General features: G+C 40.3%; 1 protein-coding gene across 1 annotated transcript in view; it reads left to right on the top strand.

Moving 5' to 3' along the window:
* Window positions 1-16,878, top strand: part of DPYD (dihydropyrimidine dehydrogenase) — an 855,274-nt gene that overhangs the window by 574,415 nt on the left and 263,981 nt on the right. The window contains exons 15-16 of the mRNA XM_063105846.1: window positions 2,873-2,941; window positions 16,377-16,460. Of these exons, the coding sequence (XP_062961916.1) occupies window positions 2,873-2,941; window positions 16,377-16,460 (153 nt within the window). The remainder of the gene's footprint in view (window positions 1-2,872; window positions 2,942-16,376; window positions 16,461-16,878) is intronic.

The raw sequence follows: 16,878 nt of genomic DNA, 5'->3' as shown, positions 1-16,878 counted from the left end.
ACACTTATGTGTTCATCCAGAACAATTCTTTGGGTGACAAATATTTCTCTACATTAAGCCCAGTTGTAGCTCCTCATGATTCTCAGCAACCTATAGGGCAAACAATGATTTTAACCAACACTGGCACAATCAATATAAATTTGAAGCAAAAACAGCTTCATCAAAATTAAAATTGCCATTTAGAAAAAGGGAAACATGTAAGTGCCTAGTTGAGAACATATATCATATCCTGCTGTCAGTGTTGGTAAACCTTGCTTCCCTGACAGTGGATTTCTCTGGTCAGCCCATCTGCCTGGCTGGATGCGGCCCACCAGAAGGATCTTCCTGGTTGTCCTATGGTACCCTGTAGGTCTATTGCTTGTCAGTTTCACCACAAGAGACCTAGTATCTAATGGCTAGAATCTTTTTTTCAGCCTGTATCTTTGTATCTGATTCTGCCCTTGAAGTTCTAGCAACAAGCCTCAGGGCTCTGCCCCTTCCCTAAAGCCTTTTTTTTTTCTTGTTAAATTTGTTTCTTACTTGACCTCTGCCTCAAGGTCACTGAAGACAATAAGAATCTGTCACTTGCCCCCAGGCTTTATCCCAGTTGAATTTTCCTTTCCAAGGCAATGTGGTCCTTAATATATATATATATATATATATATATATATATATATATATATATATATATATATTTTTTTTTTTTTTTTTTTTTTTTTTTTTTTTTTTTGCAAGGGATACCTATAACATTCGGTCTAGTCCTAGATGATCTGATGCCCCCTTTGATATTCCTCCCTGGTTCGTTTTCCAGCTGGAGGGTGGGGCAGAGCTATCAGATCACTTGGAAAGGGCAGAAAGAGCATCTCTTACTGAAGCTGCCTGCCAGTGATGCTTTTCTGCTTGCAAAGTTTAGAATATGATTTTTCACTTTCTTTTAGCTCCTAGAGAAAAGACCAAGGAACAAACATTCCTGCCATTTTCTCCCAAATTCTCAAAAGCTGCATCCTCACCAGACACAAAAGTTGAATACTAAACTCAACCAACAATAATTAGGCATTCTTTATTTTTCTCCTCTATTCATCATCTCTCTTTGTTTCTCTCTTTAAGGAATCTATACAAATCTGCCCTTTCTCCTGACTTCCATATTTCTGATCATTGTAATACCTCTCTCTGACTAATGTTCTTTGATTTTCTCAGTCACTCAGATTCAGACTCTCAGATTTTTTTATTCTTACTTCTTAATTGCTCCCTGTACTTGAGCAGTTCCCTGTATTTTGACATCTTTTTCGTCACCAAGACTGACCTCTTCATCAGCCTTGATCACTCTTGACTCTAACTCATATAATAATTTGCCAGCAGTTTTCACCAATTGTGAATTCTTATTTTTCCCTTCTCTAACCCAATCTTCTTAAAAATTTCTACTCAATCTTCTTAAAAAGATGATCTGATAAAGCAGCCCCCGGCTCCTAAACCTTTGCTGACCTCCTTCATTTAGTCCTTACTACGTGCCAAACCTTGTGCTACTAATTATTGATAAAATGACGAGTGGTGCAGAACAGTCCCAGCTCCTGTGGAGTTTATAGCCAATCAGGATAGAAAAAAATTAACCCAACATTACAGACAGCCTTCTCTCCCTGGTTTTCAGAATTCTCTCCAATATGATCACAAGTTTCTATCCTTCTCTCAGTGATGAAAACATTCATCTGACTTTTACAACATATCTTTGTGGGCTTTTTTTTTTTTTTTTTCCTTTTTCTCTACGCATAAATGCAAGAGCTCTATGTGGTGAGAGTGAATGGCTTTTCGGAGACTCTACCAGTAGACTCTTGACTTTCGGCTTGGCACAAACTGTTTGTGTCTCAATCTCATAGTCTTTAAATGGTGAGAATAAAAAAGAGGCATGTATTGAGTACTTTCTTTGGGCCAGTAAAACCAACTGATTAAAAGCACACACCCTCAGTCACACTGCCTGGGTCTGAGTCCCTGCTCTGCTCCTTATGAGCTATATGACCTTCACATCTCAGTTCCTCAGCCTCTTCATCTGTAAAATGGGGGTCTACTGAGAATGATTAATAAGTTAATAGAGGAAAAATCCTTAAAACAGTGCCTAGCACATCAAAAGAACTGCATAAGTCGTAGCGATTTCTATTATTACTTTTCTAAGTAGGCCGTACTATTATCTGTACATTACCAGTCAGGAAACTAAACATTTTGCCCAGGGCCACAGAGTAAGTGGTAGAGTCAGGGTTCTAACCTGGACATTCCAGATTCAAAGCAGGTACTAATTGCTACTACCAGGCTATAATGCCTCTGCTATAGGATTACTCAGACTGTAGTTAAATAATCAATATTTAATAAAATTAAAAACTGCAATGTACTATGAAAGGTATTGTTAACCATGCTATAATGAGTTATGATTGAAGGAGATACTAGTTTTTTCTTTTCCATAGCTTGAAACCTTCTAGCTATACCAGTAATTATATCAATAAACATTTCTATGGCATTGTTTAATTTAGGCAATCCTTTCACATATACAAACTTCTGTAATTCCCACTGCCTCTTTCTGAAGATGGCAAAGTCAGTATTATAATCTCTATTTTAAAAATGAGAATGCTGAGGATTAGAAAACTTAAGTAACATTCTCAAGTGTTCGATAGTAAATGAGAAAGTCTCTAACTTAAGTCTGAAGCTCCAAATGTCATCCTGTGCTCCACTATAATACCCTGGTGTTTGCTGATAATTTGTTTTCAACAGATTGAAAGCTAATTTTTACAATATAGTTTACCATTACAAACACATGTATTAAATATTAAATGTCTTTGTATACAATAACAAAACTATTTCAGCTTATATTCTTTCTTTTTTTCTTTTCTTTTCTTTTTTTTTTTTTAAGATTGTCATTTCTAGCATCATGTGCAGTTACAACAAAAATGACTGGATGGAACTCTCCAAAAAGGCTGAGGTAATGATTTCTATAGTATATATTTATTTTATTTCTTCTCTCCTATTTTTATTAGTTTTAAATAAAAGCTGCCATGAAAAATAATACAGTAGACATAAAATTGAATTGAAAATGTAACTTAAAACATTTCTATTATAATCTGTTTATCCTGTGTTTTTGTTAAAATGATGGAAATGTAAATTTGAAAGGAATCTATTCTATGAAAGTGGTCCCTTGGATTCACACACTACCTAAAAACTCCTTTATTCTCTGAATCCATATACTCTTTATTTGCATATTAAGCAAACTGTATATTATGATGGATGCCATGATAAAATTTAATTCTACCTTTGAGAGTCTAACTTGATCTTACCTTGCCTTTAGGCACACTAGTTTGACAGTAAGAGAAGAAATTTTGAATATAAAACTCTTGAATATTTAAAATATAAAAGGTTCATTTAATACTACTCCAGTTTGAATACAGACATGCATAAAATAGTAGGACAGAATGCTCCTGAATGGAACACTAGTCAGCAGGTTTTCTATAATATGAATTGAATCTTGCACAAATGTAAACAACTAACCATGTGCCTCAAATTTGTATTTCAAATAGAAAATACATACTGAAAATTGGACACTTATGTCCATTATGCTATCATGGAAAATAGTCTAGACAGTCTTAGCTGGGGGTTCTTGAAAACCTATCTGAAATATAGAAGACTAAATCTAATGATACTTATGAACTAATTGACTCTATATCATAAAATATTATAAAACCCTCTATAGTGCTCAGAAACATTGACTGTACATTCTCTTTGGATGTTTTAAAACTGTGAGGGGAAAAATTACTTCTGGGACTTAGGGGGGTGAAATTAAACATGATCAGTAATTGGCTTCGTGATCTTCTGTGCTGGGTCCATTTTATACATGTATTTACCTAATTGACCATGAAATCTTCCACACAGCCCATGCTTGGCTCAAGCTTTGCCAATTTTAAGCTGACTATGATGAATGGCTTTATCACGCTGCTGGCTTCTCTGCCTTTCTGTAAGAATAAAATACTTTAGAAAATTATTTTCTTCCATAATGGACATTAATTTTTAAATAGGCAAATTTACTTTTAAAAAGTCCAAAGCCTTTCATTGTAAACATACTAGCTAACAAAGATATTTTTTACATTCCATATCTTTCTTTAATTGCAGTTTTACTTAATATCATCTTCTAAGTACTCTATAACAAAAATAAATAAATAAGTAAAAAGAAAGAAAAAAAGGAGTATTTCTTCCATTTGGTCAAAACAGGCTGTGACATCTCTCCACAGGAGAGCAATCTACATATCAAGAAGGTCAATCTCTAGATGATGTCAATTAAAAAAGAGTCTTTCCTATAATTTTAAATCTGGACTAATGCAAGGGGTGTCCCATGAAGGAAGTATCCCCAGGCCTCCACGCACCGTTGAAGGGTAGCATTAGGCAGCAGGATTCCATCACGGTTCCCAATAATGTTTTATAAGGTTGCTATTTGGTTTTGTTTTTATGGAACACATGCTTCAAAATAGATTAAAACAGATTTTCTTACAATCGAAGAGCCCACATTAAACAAATCAGCAAAGATAAAACAAGCCAAAGTTCTTATACCATCTAAAATGTCCATTTCTTTGGGAATGGTGGTCATGGGATGTGAGAAGTCAAAGATACCAACCACACCAGCACTGTAGCATGCCAACTGGTTTAAGTGGCAGATGACTTGATAGGATGATGTGTATACTCCTTGCAATAGGTTAAGTCTTGAACTACACAGTAGGGAGCTGAGGAAACCTGCTATCAGCTTTTTACTACTATATCTCAAAACAAATGACACATGTGGAACAGCATAACAGATACAACTGTACAAGAACAAGACAAAGAAAAGACTGAGAAACTGTCAGAATTAAAATTTGTACAGGAGGGGTCATTATTTTTTGTTGGTTTCACCAGAACCTACCCTGTTATTTTACTATATTTTGAGTAAACATTTAAGACCATGTGGGTAGTTAAAAAAAAAAAAAAAAGAACCTAGATACATTTTAAAAATATCGTAAGTTCAACTAAATGCTGTTAGTAGAAGCTAGTGTTTGTAAGGTCTATCTTCTCCAACATACACGTATTCTTGAGAAAGATTTGTTTTCTCCTGGAAATAAAACCATACCAAACCAAAGCTTCCTTTTTACTCTAACCTTAGAATGTACATGCTTATAATGTCTTTAGAATGTGCATGCTTTTAATGTCTTCTATATATTTCTCAACCTGGTTTGAATTTGTCATGTTTTTGAGCACCATGAAAAAGAAGCAGCTTCTCGAAAAGTTTTCACAGTTTGGTGTTAAATCAGTAGCATTGTTAGGCTCTGCTCAGTTTTCTTCGTTCAGGTATCTGATCACAGTCTCTCCTGCTTTTCTGAGGCATTGATAGTCTATTCCAATTCCATGAAAAGGAAGATTTATGAAGAACCTAGTGGGTAAAGTCCCTGGCCAGCCAAAACAGGTGAATTAGATATTGTTTCGGCTATATACATGTGTTCACAGTTTAAATAAGTAATCAGATATATACCAAATTAAGCCATTACTAAAGGCTCACAATATTGTCTTAAATAGATCTTGAATCCATTTTAATAGCTCCTGAATCTATTTCTTTCTTAATGTGTATTTGCCTAGAAAAGAGAGCCTGAGTCAAAGTTAACAAGAAAACGCTTTACTGAAGGATGCAATCCCAGAGCAGTGAGAGTGAGGGAAGAGGTAGAAGAGAAGGGAAGCAGATACATTACGGTGTAGTAGAGAGCTGGCCACAACCCCATCAGTCATGTTGTTACAGGGCACACTCAGCTCCTGGCTGAAGCTCCCCCAAATTAATATTGAACTCACAGGTCCGGCTGCCTGCCGCCCGCCAGACAAAAGCAAACCAATCCAAAGTCAAATGCTGGTGAAAATGGAAGTCAGCCTTTATTCAGTAATACCAGTGAGGAGAGATGAGACTCGAGGAGAAATGTTAGGCTAACTCATCTCTCCTGTAAACCTGTAGGAGAACAGCCAGACCAACACCATCTCCCCATGGTAAACCTGAAGAAGAATGGCCAGGCTGATGCCATCTCAAAGACTCAGGTTACTGAGGGGTTTTAAAGAGGGGGATGAGAGCATGGAACATAGGAAAAAAAAAGTAGGAGGGAAGCGTTCGTGAGCTACAAGGGGTCCGTGTGTAAGAGTCAGGTACAAGGTCTTGCCAAGGCTCCTTCCAGTTTCCTGTCATTGGTCAAACCTCACACCACAGAACTCCACTTTTCTCTGCACTTTTGGGTTATATGCCCTGCTACCTCTGGGCTGCTGGTAGGGAAGCCAGATCCCACACCATGTGTTGTGATACTTCATCTAAACCCAGAATTGGAGGGAAAGGTGAGGCCTGGGCACTGGTGCTCCTGGAGCTCCCACTTCGATAGGGACAGCAGAGGCTCTAACAAAGCCCAGATCTTGTCTTGAGGGAGGCTGTGAGAGTTGACATTTATATGAGTGTGAAGACAGCAATAGGAACTTGGCTCCCCTTTGAGCTAGTGGCAAACCCTAGGTGGTAAGGAAGGCCATCTAATTTGAGCAAGCATGTAAATTGGGTGTGGCCCAGTGTGCATAGCTACCATCCTAATCCAAGTCTGTCTACACTAGCTCCACTAATCTTGCTCTCAATCAATTCAGAATCTTTCCATCTTTAGCAAATCAAAACCTTAACTTGATCCTGTATGGTCTGGCCCCTGCCTACCTCCCCAGTGGCATCTTGGGTTTATTCTCTACTTTCCAGCTCCCATTTGCCTTCTTTTACTCCTCCAACACATTCCTAACTCAGAGCCTTTGCTGTTCTTTTGGCCTGGAATATTCTCTCCTCCTCGAGGAATGTTCTGTCTTCCTCAACCTTGACCCCCTGTTTAAACTTCTCCCTAAACTCCCTAAGACCCTGTCTGCAGAGGCCAGTTTACCATGAATTTAATGAAGCATAAGCTCCAGGGCCCTTACTTGAACAGGTCACTTTCAGGCCCCTGTACCTAATTTTGTGCTTAAAATTTTTAATCATTTTTTTCCTAAAAAGGGTTTTCAAAATTATTTAATGTTCGTGCTCCCCCAAATCTGGGTCTGCCTCTGCCTGTGCTTTTCCTTTGCAGCATTTAATAAAGTGGTGATTAACAATGATGTTACTAGCCATTACTTATTATTATTCTGTCTTGCTTGTTACAAAGCAAGCTCCATGGAGGTGGAGACCCCTGTGTGGTTCACTGCTTAACCCTCAATTTCAAGATTCCAAGCACAGGTCTCTGCCTACCAACAAATATTTGTTGAATGAAGTAAAAAAGTTCAGAACTCAAGTATAGCCATGTGACAAACAAAAAAGTGGTCACTCCAGAGTAAATGGGAAGAGTGATCTTCATTTGAGAAAAAGGAACTTGAAGTGATTAAAATCTAAATCTGAAGGTTTTATGTCAAAAACCTGATGAGGTGTCAAGCTAGGGCTGGGTCTAGAGCTCACAGACCCCTCAAGCTTGTTCACAGACTGGGTCACAAACCCTTCACACAGGTCTATGAGCTAGGTAACCGGCAAAAAGGTACTTGGAGCTGTAGGTTAAAGCACATGGGTGTGCAGGGCAGACACCCGAGGCAATAAACTCCAGCCAAGTGGCAGTGCTACACATGCACACTAACCACACACACACACAACTTGCTTACAAAGAATGCACTGCACCACCCCAAACCAGACCTAAGGCAAGGGGGCCTGCTTAAATTATTCTATTTTCCCAACAATCCACCCCTTCTGTATCCCTCGCTGTACAATCTATGCATCCAGAATTTTCCTCGATGTTCCCTTATTGAGGAAAAATGAACCTTACATTTGCATAACCTATTGTCTGTTCAATGTGCCTTAAGGCTTGTAGTTCTGTCCTTTTACCTATTAGCCGCATATGTCTGGTTAGTAGTCACCATTAGCATGATCCTCCATGCGAATCCTGCAGTCATATTGATGGGCATTTCAATGCATATTCATAGATGATTGCGCCAATGTATGTATGTACCCAGTCATCTCTGGTGCAGTGCCTGCAGCCAGAACACTATGGACGAAAAGACAGAAGCGTTATTGTTACCAATAGGGGAAGTTCTTGCCCCTCTGGTAAGATATATGCTGAGAAAGGATGGTTGCAGGAATAGGTATCTTATCTGGCTTATAATACCATACTTTATCTGCTAACACTGTTGGATCTGTAGATTCTACATGTAACAGTATAGGGGAACTCATAATTGGCCATAATGGTAATATAAATGTGCCCTTTGGGATAGAGTGCTTTTCTGTTCCAGGAAATGTTATCTTTATTCAAGGAGGCCAGGTACTTGTTACCCAAGGTGAAACTTGCTAGTCTTCCTCTAATCCTTTTCCCCAAGGCCCTGTTAGACCTACCCAGCATATATGGGGGGCTTTTATTCTCCAAGGATACTCCCATTGTACTGTCTGTCCCTGTTGCAAACAGGTTGGGGCTGTTAAGAGAATATTTCCATTCTTGCCATATCCTGGCTTCAAAAGCTTATCTTTAGTAGTGACTTGCAGCTGTATAGGTGCTGCAGCCCTATGCAACAGTGCTTCCACTGGAGAGGGTCCACCTTTGTGGAGTCTCTCATTTAGAATTCTGACTGTCGGCCATAATCACCATGTCCACCCCTTCAGGGATGGGGGTTGGGTAGATAGCCTTAGTCCCTTTTTTAAAAGGCCATTGTACCATTCAGTCATTCCCTCTGCCTGGGGATGATATGGCACATGTAACCTCCACTGAATGGACAACTGGGAGGCCCACCTCTGAACCCCATGTCCAGTAAAGTGGGTTCCATTATCACTCTTTATAACTACAGGCCTACCATAAATAGCCATAAGGCTATTCAATGCCTTCACAGTGTTTACCTGGTCTGGGGCCTTACAAGGCCATACAAACAGACCAGTAGCCATATGAACAGCAATGACGATGTCTCTGAAATTCTCTGACCTTGGCAGTGGTCTGACAAAGTTGACTTGCCATCAAGTCAGGGGCACCTTTCCTCGAGTTATTTACCCATCTTTATGGGGCACCCGCCAGGGCTGTGGACTCTCTTGAGCACACACTGGACAAGCACAACAGGCATTCACTACATCTTCCCATTTTATAGACAGGGCCCATCTTTGAGCTGCCATCCACATGATTTTGCTGCCAGCATGCTGCATTCATCAATGTAACCACTGGGCTACATCAGTAACTGGGGTTCTCTCCAGCCATCTTACCTTAGCCAAGGCATCAGCCTCATCATTTCCTAGATTGGCTAAGGGGAAGTGTCCTGTGACATGGAAAAGAGTTACTTCTTTCTAATGCCCCAATTCCCATAACTCTTGCCACATGGCTTGTCCCCACAGGAGTCAGTTACCTACCATCCATTGTTGATACTTCAAAGTAGAGATCCAAAAGGTTAAACCTTTGCACACAGCCCAGGTGTCAGTACAGATGGTTAATGGACCAGGCTCATTTTTTATCACCATCAATACTGCTCTCAATTCAACTCATTGACTGCTTTGCCCTGTGCCATTTTCATACCATGTGGTATCTGTTAAGGGCTGGACAGCAACAGCTGTCCACAATGCTGAAGTTCCCATGCTAGAGTCATCTGTATACCAAGCTTCTTCTGTGATAGGTCCCTGTCCCTCATGGAAAGGTGGAGCCTCCACCTCCAGGGGTAATGGTTGTGCCAAAGTTTCCTCCACAACCTCTATTGGGCCTAGCACAGTTTGCAACTCTTTGGACAGAGGACTCGTTGACACAGTGCTCCTTTGTTCTATATATGCTCCCCATTTATACAGAGTGGGAGTCTGAGCTATACCCGTTTTAGGGTTGGTTGCCCAAGTGCGCAGCCAACATATGGGGTATGTTGTCCTTACAAGGACTTTGGCAGTTCCTGTGATAGCTTCAGTGGCTATCAAGTCAGAATACACAGCTGCTAACTGCTTTTCTATTAGGGTGTAGAGCACTTCAGCACCCTTCTAGAGCTGAGACCAGAATCCTACAGGTGTGTGGAATCAGTCCTGTCTCTGCTACAAACCCCATCCTAACCCCTCCTGGGTTATATGAATGTCTAACTCAAACAGCTTAGTGGGATCGGCCACTTGTAAAGCTATACTTGCTGTATTGCCCTTTTCATAGCCTGATAAACTTGTTCTACTTCCTCAGTCCAATCCCAGAGGGCACCTTTCTTTGTCAGTGCATGTAGTGGGCATGCCATTTGGACCATATGGGGTACAAAAGCTCTCCAATACCCAAAAAGCCCCAAATATGTCTGTAGCTGAGCTACAGTTGTGGGTTGAGGGTATGCCTGTATCTTATCTATAATAGCTTCTGGGATGACTCTGATCTTACCCAACCAGACCACTTGCAGGAATTTGACTGACAGCCCAGGTCCTTGCACTTTGGCTGTGTTTATGGCCCACCCACATTGTTCCAAATGACTTAGCAGTGTTGGAGCTGCCTGGATTAAATCTGCAAGAGAATCAGAGGTTAGTAACACATCATCACTGTAGTGAAACATTGTAACCGTGCTGGGCCTAGTCCACTTGGCTAGGTCCCCAGCCACTAAACCATGACAGTTGGTTGGGCTATGCAGATAGCCTTGGGGCAATACTTGAAAGGTCCACTGCCTCCCTTCCCAGGTGAAGGCAAACTGATCTTGGCTATCAGCCAAGATTGGAATAGAGAAAAAAGCATTTGTGGTCCAATACGTAATGATAAGTTCTCAGCTTAGTCATCAGCTGATCCATCAGGTCATGAACTGAAGGCATAGCTGCATGCAAAGGATTCACTGCTTTGTTTAGTTCTCAATAATCTACAGTCATTCTCCAGGTACCATCAGGTTTTTTCACTAGCCATACCAGCCAGAGCATTAAATGGGCTATGAGCCAGACAAATAATGCCAACTTTCTCTAACTCCAATATAGTGGCACCTATCTCTGCACGTCCTCTCGGTAGGCGATACTGCTTTACATTAACTACACGTCTTGGCTTGGGTAACACCTGTGGGTCATGTTTAGCATATCCCTGTAACACAGGCTTTATGGTCCATATTCATAGCCGAAACTCTCCAACTGTTGTTTACAGGTGCAGACCATAAAGTACGTCCATACCCAAGATGTATTCAGCTACTGGGGATATATATACAGTATATACACAAGGAGGTAAACATCCTATGCCCAATGGCACTGACATAGCTTTGACTTCAATTGTGTGTCCTCCATAGCCATCTATACGAACTGTGCCCTTGGAAACTTATCTGGATTGCCATACATCAGGCTACATTTTGCACCTGTATCCACCAACACCAAAACACGCTGCACATTTGTCCTCAAGCAATATATTGCCAATTCAATGGGAGGCCTCCAGTCCTCGCCTGCCCCTAAACAATGAGCACCTTGGCCTGCTCCTTAATCGAAATGGAACATTTAATCTGCCTCCTCTGGAGCAACCAAAAGATGTTTTAATCCACTGAGTGCACTTTGCTACCTGTTTCTGGACATTTCGTGAAACACTGTTCAGGGCACAATTGCTGCCACAAGGCAAACAGAACCACATTTGGCTGGCGATCAATTTCCTTGTTATCAACCCTGCTGCAAGCAAGTCAAGCCAAATCTGCTTACAGCTGGTCTTGCTTGGTCCCCCTCGGGATAAAATCCTGAGCATTTCTTGGGGGTTTGGTCTTCCACCTTTTGGACCCCTTTTGCTTGTCTCCTCTCCTCTACTTCTCCCAAGCTGGCTATCATGGTCGTTACTTCATGTATAGGACAACCAATGTATGTGGCTGGAATGGCTATCTGTGACCCAAAGGACGTTGACAGGGCATTTTGTAGCACTGTGTCTCTCATGCTGCCTGTAAAATTTTCATCGTCTGGGCCACGGACGTTCACGTTAAACATGGACTGCCACATCCCCAGCTCCTGAATTATTTGAACGAACTCAGCATGTGTTTACCATTTACTCACAATTTTTGGCAGTTCTTCAGCATTCACCCACACGGTTTGGACAGCTGCACTCACCCATTCCATCAAGGAGTGATTACCTTGCCCTTGCGCATATCTGCAGCTATTCTGTCGCTGCTGCCATAACCGCAACAGCCAAGCAGCCAGGGGCTCCCCCTGTTTCTGCCTGAACTGTCTCCCCAAGTCAACCAATTCAGCCTGGGTATACAGGACATAGGTGGTGAACTGGGTCACCTGTGGATCGCCCACTGGTGCTCACCCAGTCCCATGGTCTGCTTGCATTTCACTTTCTCAGACACAACAGGTTGTGCCTGGAGACTCAAGGTCTCCCTCAACTCACCACTGGGTTTGTCGTCTTCCCTGATGTGAGAGGCAGGAGTAGGCAGTCGCTGCACATCATCCTCCAGGATAATCATCCATGCTTCCAACAACTCTGCTTTCTGCTGCAAATCTCAATCAGTTTGCAGCATAGTGAGCAGTAGCCAGGTTCTGGTCAGCAGAAAAATGGACACTGGGCACCACATGCTCAAGGAGAGTCACATTTCCTCCCCCTCCCAAGGGGTTTTCTGCCAAAGTGCCTGGTCTATGCTGCCTTGCAATACAGTGAGCAGCAACCAGATCCCGGTCAACAGGAGGGTGGCCATAGGGCAGAGCATATTCAAAAGTAGCCACATTTCCTCCTTCTTCCAAGCGCTTTCTGTTCCTGTACCTGCTCAGAATCCTGCTACGACTATGCCAATTATCGAGCTAGGGCTGGCAGAGGGCTCACAGACCCCTCAAGCCCGTTCACAGACTGGGTCACAAACCCTTCACATGCAGGACTACAAGCTAGGTAACCAGCAAAAAGGTCCTTGGAGCTGTAGGTTCGAGAACATGGGTGCACAGGGCAGACACCCAAAGCAATAAACACCAGCCAAGCTGTGCTGCTGTGCATGCACACTAACCCCACCCACACACAACTTGCTTGCAAAGAATGTGTAGCACCACCCCCAACTGGGCCTAAGGCAAGGGAGCCTGATTAAATTATCCTATTTTCCCAACATGAGAGATTGCCAAGGGTCTGACCATCATTGGTAGGATGAGGCAAGAAAGGCCCAGTGGAGATGGACACCCCACTAGATGGTAACTGACTTTGTGTCCAGTGGGGCCCAAGCCAGTTCACTGTTTTACGTGTTCTAGGTCCATCTCAGAGAGGTTTAAGATCTGGGAGAAATTGTATCTCCAGTTTTTGATAGTTACAAAATAGTTAGATGATAGTGTTTCTACTTAGAAAGTCAACATCTGGCCTCATGTGTTCTTTTAACAGAAGAAATTAAGAGAGAATACAAGAATTATACAGGGATTGTATTGCCCTGCCACAGTATGCTGCTGTAAATTTTGCCAGCCCCCACCTCCCGTGAAGTGGACTCTGAAACACCACACAGAGCCACCCTCCATATAGATGTCCTTCTCACTGTGCTCAGGCTGTGACACCCACGCCGGGCCCTCATGGCTCCTCCAATGCGCACGATAACCTACCTGGCTCTGCCCAGTGACCTCAGAGCTGTGTTGATCAAGAAGGCAAGGCAAAGGAGAAGAGAAAGAGAAGTGAGATGAGCTTCATACCTGATTTTGTTGTGTATGTCATACAGGGTTTGTGGTTTTGACATTTTTATAAAGTGATTCAGAGAATTTTAGAAACTGTACCACTGATACTATTCCAAGAATTCCTCAGAGTAGTTTACTTTTTTTTCTTTTCCCCCCAGAGGTATAGATAATGTAGGGCAATGTGAGTTATCTTAAATCCTTTTCAGATCAAGGCAGAGGAAGGTCAGGTCAGAGGTTCTTGTTAGATGGATGGATGGACACACAGATAGACAGAGAATATTTGCTTACACTTGTGTAGTATTTACTACATTCCAACATTGTTCCAAACCATTTACTTTTATTAAATTTATTTATGCCTCAGGACAACAACCCTATGACTTAGTACCAGTGTTTCCCACATTATTGAAATGAGGAAACTGAGGCAGAAATTAGTTAAATATTATGTTCAAATTCACACAGCAAGTATGTGGTAAAGGTGGGATTCAAACCCATAAAATCTGGCTCCAGAGTCCACGCTGCTAACATATACTGTCTGCTTCGTATAGATAGATGAATGAATGGTAAATAGATAACGTTGGACATTAGAAACAGCGTATTTCTTATGCCACTACCTTTACTAGGTTACTCGATTTTATAACCACTCAGGTGAGGTAGAATAAACTCTGGGCTAAGTGACCAAACTAAAAAGCTTGTGACTAACAGGAGTCAGAATGCATGTCTAGTTTCAGTTTTAAAAGGGGTTGATTTTTACTTCAGATTTAGAAGTTGTGTGAGTATTGAATTGTTATGTTTTTCTTAACACATTGTAACAACTCCAGCCATGAGATAAGGGATCTCTAATAAATTATAATACTGGGTAAGAACGCAGGGTCTGGTCTCAAAATGCTTGGGTTCAAGACCCTAATCTCAGTTATAAGCTATGGGATGTTAGATAAGTCACTTGAACTCTTTATGGCTCCATTTTATCAGTTGTAAATGGAATGATGATGTATCCTACCTTTTAGAGTTGTTGTGAGGACTAAGTGAGATAAAACATACAAAGTATCTACTAAAGTATCTGGCATACTGTAAGTACTCAATTAATGTTAGTTTTTATCTACTATGGTAGCTGTTTATAAGTGTGAGATGAAATATGAATAATGTAAATACACATGCATATATAACTGTCACCTAAAGCTTTGTCTAATCCAAAATATTGTTGAATTGATTTACTGTCAATTGCTGCAGTTCAGCTAAATAAATAAGTCTAAAGGAAATATTTGAAGTAACTAACAAATAATAAGAAAAGTGTAGTGTTATATATAATTGCAATCTGCAGTCCTTTAACTAAACCGGTAATCCCCACATGACATGGTTATGAGATAGGTCATATAATCTACAGTTTACATTTGAGCAGCTGGAGACAAACAAAGTTAACTGACTAGCCCAAAGGTTCCGCAATTTCTTGGCAGCAGACCTAGGGTTAGAACTCAGAGTTTGTCAGGCTGTGCTTTGTCTGTGCTCACTACCAAAGCAGCAGGAAAAATGTAGCATGATTTATAGTAATTTTCAAATAACACGAAGTATTTTAAAATTGGATCAGGGAAGCAAAAACCATAATGACACCATGTTAGAAAAGAGACTGAGTGATCAAATGGACTTTCACAAATGTGAAGAGGAAAAAGCAGACTCACTAATGAATAAAGATGGGCAAGGAAGTCGACTGAGAAATAGCTAACTGGAGTTCTTAAGTTTGTCGAGGTTCTAATTAAAATTCATAAAGCAGGAAAAATAGGCTAAAATCTTGAATAATTAGAAAGAAAGAGAAACCTTGAAAAAACAGCTGTTAGCTTTAAAAAAGTCCTTGTATACATAGAAAATAGTGAAATTTTTAAAGCCATTTCATAATGTGATAGACATGTTATAATATTATTGAAATTGATTCAAGCTTCTGGTTGGCTTTACTTAAAAAGAAATAGTGGCATTGGAGAAATTCTACAAGTAAGGTAAGAGAATATAAAACTGAAACTGTTTAATTTATCCCCCATTTCTCAAATTGCTGTGTTAAACTTTAAAAGTGTCTTGTTTATTCTTAAAGGTTTTCACAGAAGACTTCTCAAGAATTCCAAGGTTCTCCAAGTATTCTAAGAATATTTAGATTGAACAAATATGTTCATTTTGACAGGATCCATTTGTATACTAAGGAATTAATTATTTAAATAAGAAGGATTTCTATTTAATTATTAAAATAAGACAAAAGTATCAATATTTCATGTTTCTTAGCACGGACTGTTTTTAAATATGATAAAATTTATGTTCAGTTAAAAACATTTTTAATTTTACTTGTTCATTCTAGCAATCCTACTACATTTTCTTTGCATGTCTACTCCCAGTATCAATTATCCAGAATTAGTAAGATTTGTTTCTAAAAAAATAGAGGCTGTATGGGAAGAGATAAATGTGTTGTCAAACAGATCTGAGTTAAAATCTCTACTGTGTGACTTAATAACTGGGCTTGTCATTTAACCTCCCTATGCTTCGGTTCCCTTGTCTGTAAAATCAGTATCATAATACAAGGATTATGAGAATTAGAGATTTTAAATGTAAAGCATATGATGCAATGAGGGGTATCTTTTAAGCCCTCGATAAATATGTTGTTGTTGTTGTTACTCACACCTTAATTTGAGAGAGTTAAAATATATCTTACAAGATAACTGTAATGCGGGAAACAGAGTGCCATAGCTAAAGTTTGACAAAAGTGACTTATGTTGAGTTATCACTGGTGAAAGCATATTGGTGTACAGATAAAGCTCAGTCTTTTCTTTCATTTTCCTTCCATGTTTTAAAGGCTTCTGGAGCAGATGCCCTGGAGTTAAATTTATCGTGTCCACATGGCATGGGAGAAAGAGGAATGGGCCTGGCCTGTGGGCAGGTAAGGACCTCGACAGCTGGCACTGTCTGCCAGTGTGGCATAACAGGCCCTGTATGGATAGTTACTATATCTTAGGTAGGGAGGTGCATGGATCAGATGACTGGCTTGAGACTTCCAGGTCTGCATTGTTTAAATATTTAGTGCTTAAAAAGTGGAAAATGAGGGAAGCTGAAATTACAACAACTGTTTAGTTTTATTGAGGAAAATATCACATTATGTGCTTGACAGGAAGTAATATCATAACAAATAGTCTTTAAAAGTGCTGAAGCAGAATTAGCTGATTTCACATGCAATGTTCTTTATTCATTCCTGATGCTGATCCAGTTTCCCTGGAGCAATATACTGTACAAAATGCATTGTTCATAGTGATTTTGTAGTAAATGGGGCACAGCACAAATTGCATTTTACATTTTTTAGC

This window comes from Cynocephalus volans, chromosome 8 (genome assembly GCF_027409185.1).
Source record: "Cynocephalus volans isolate mCynVol1 chromosome 8, mCynVol1.pri, whole genome shotgun sequence".
Taxonomy (NCBI): Eukaryota; Metazoa; Chordata; class Mammalia; order Dermoptera; family Cynocephalidae; genus Cynocephalus; species Cynocephalus volans.
The sequence above is the reverse complement of the archived record's forward strand: the minus strand, read 5'-3'. Positions and strand labels throughout refer to the sequence as shown.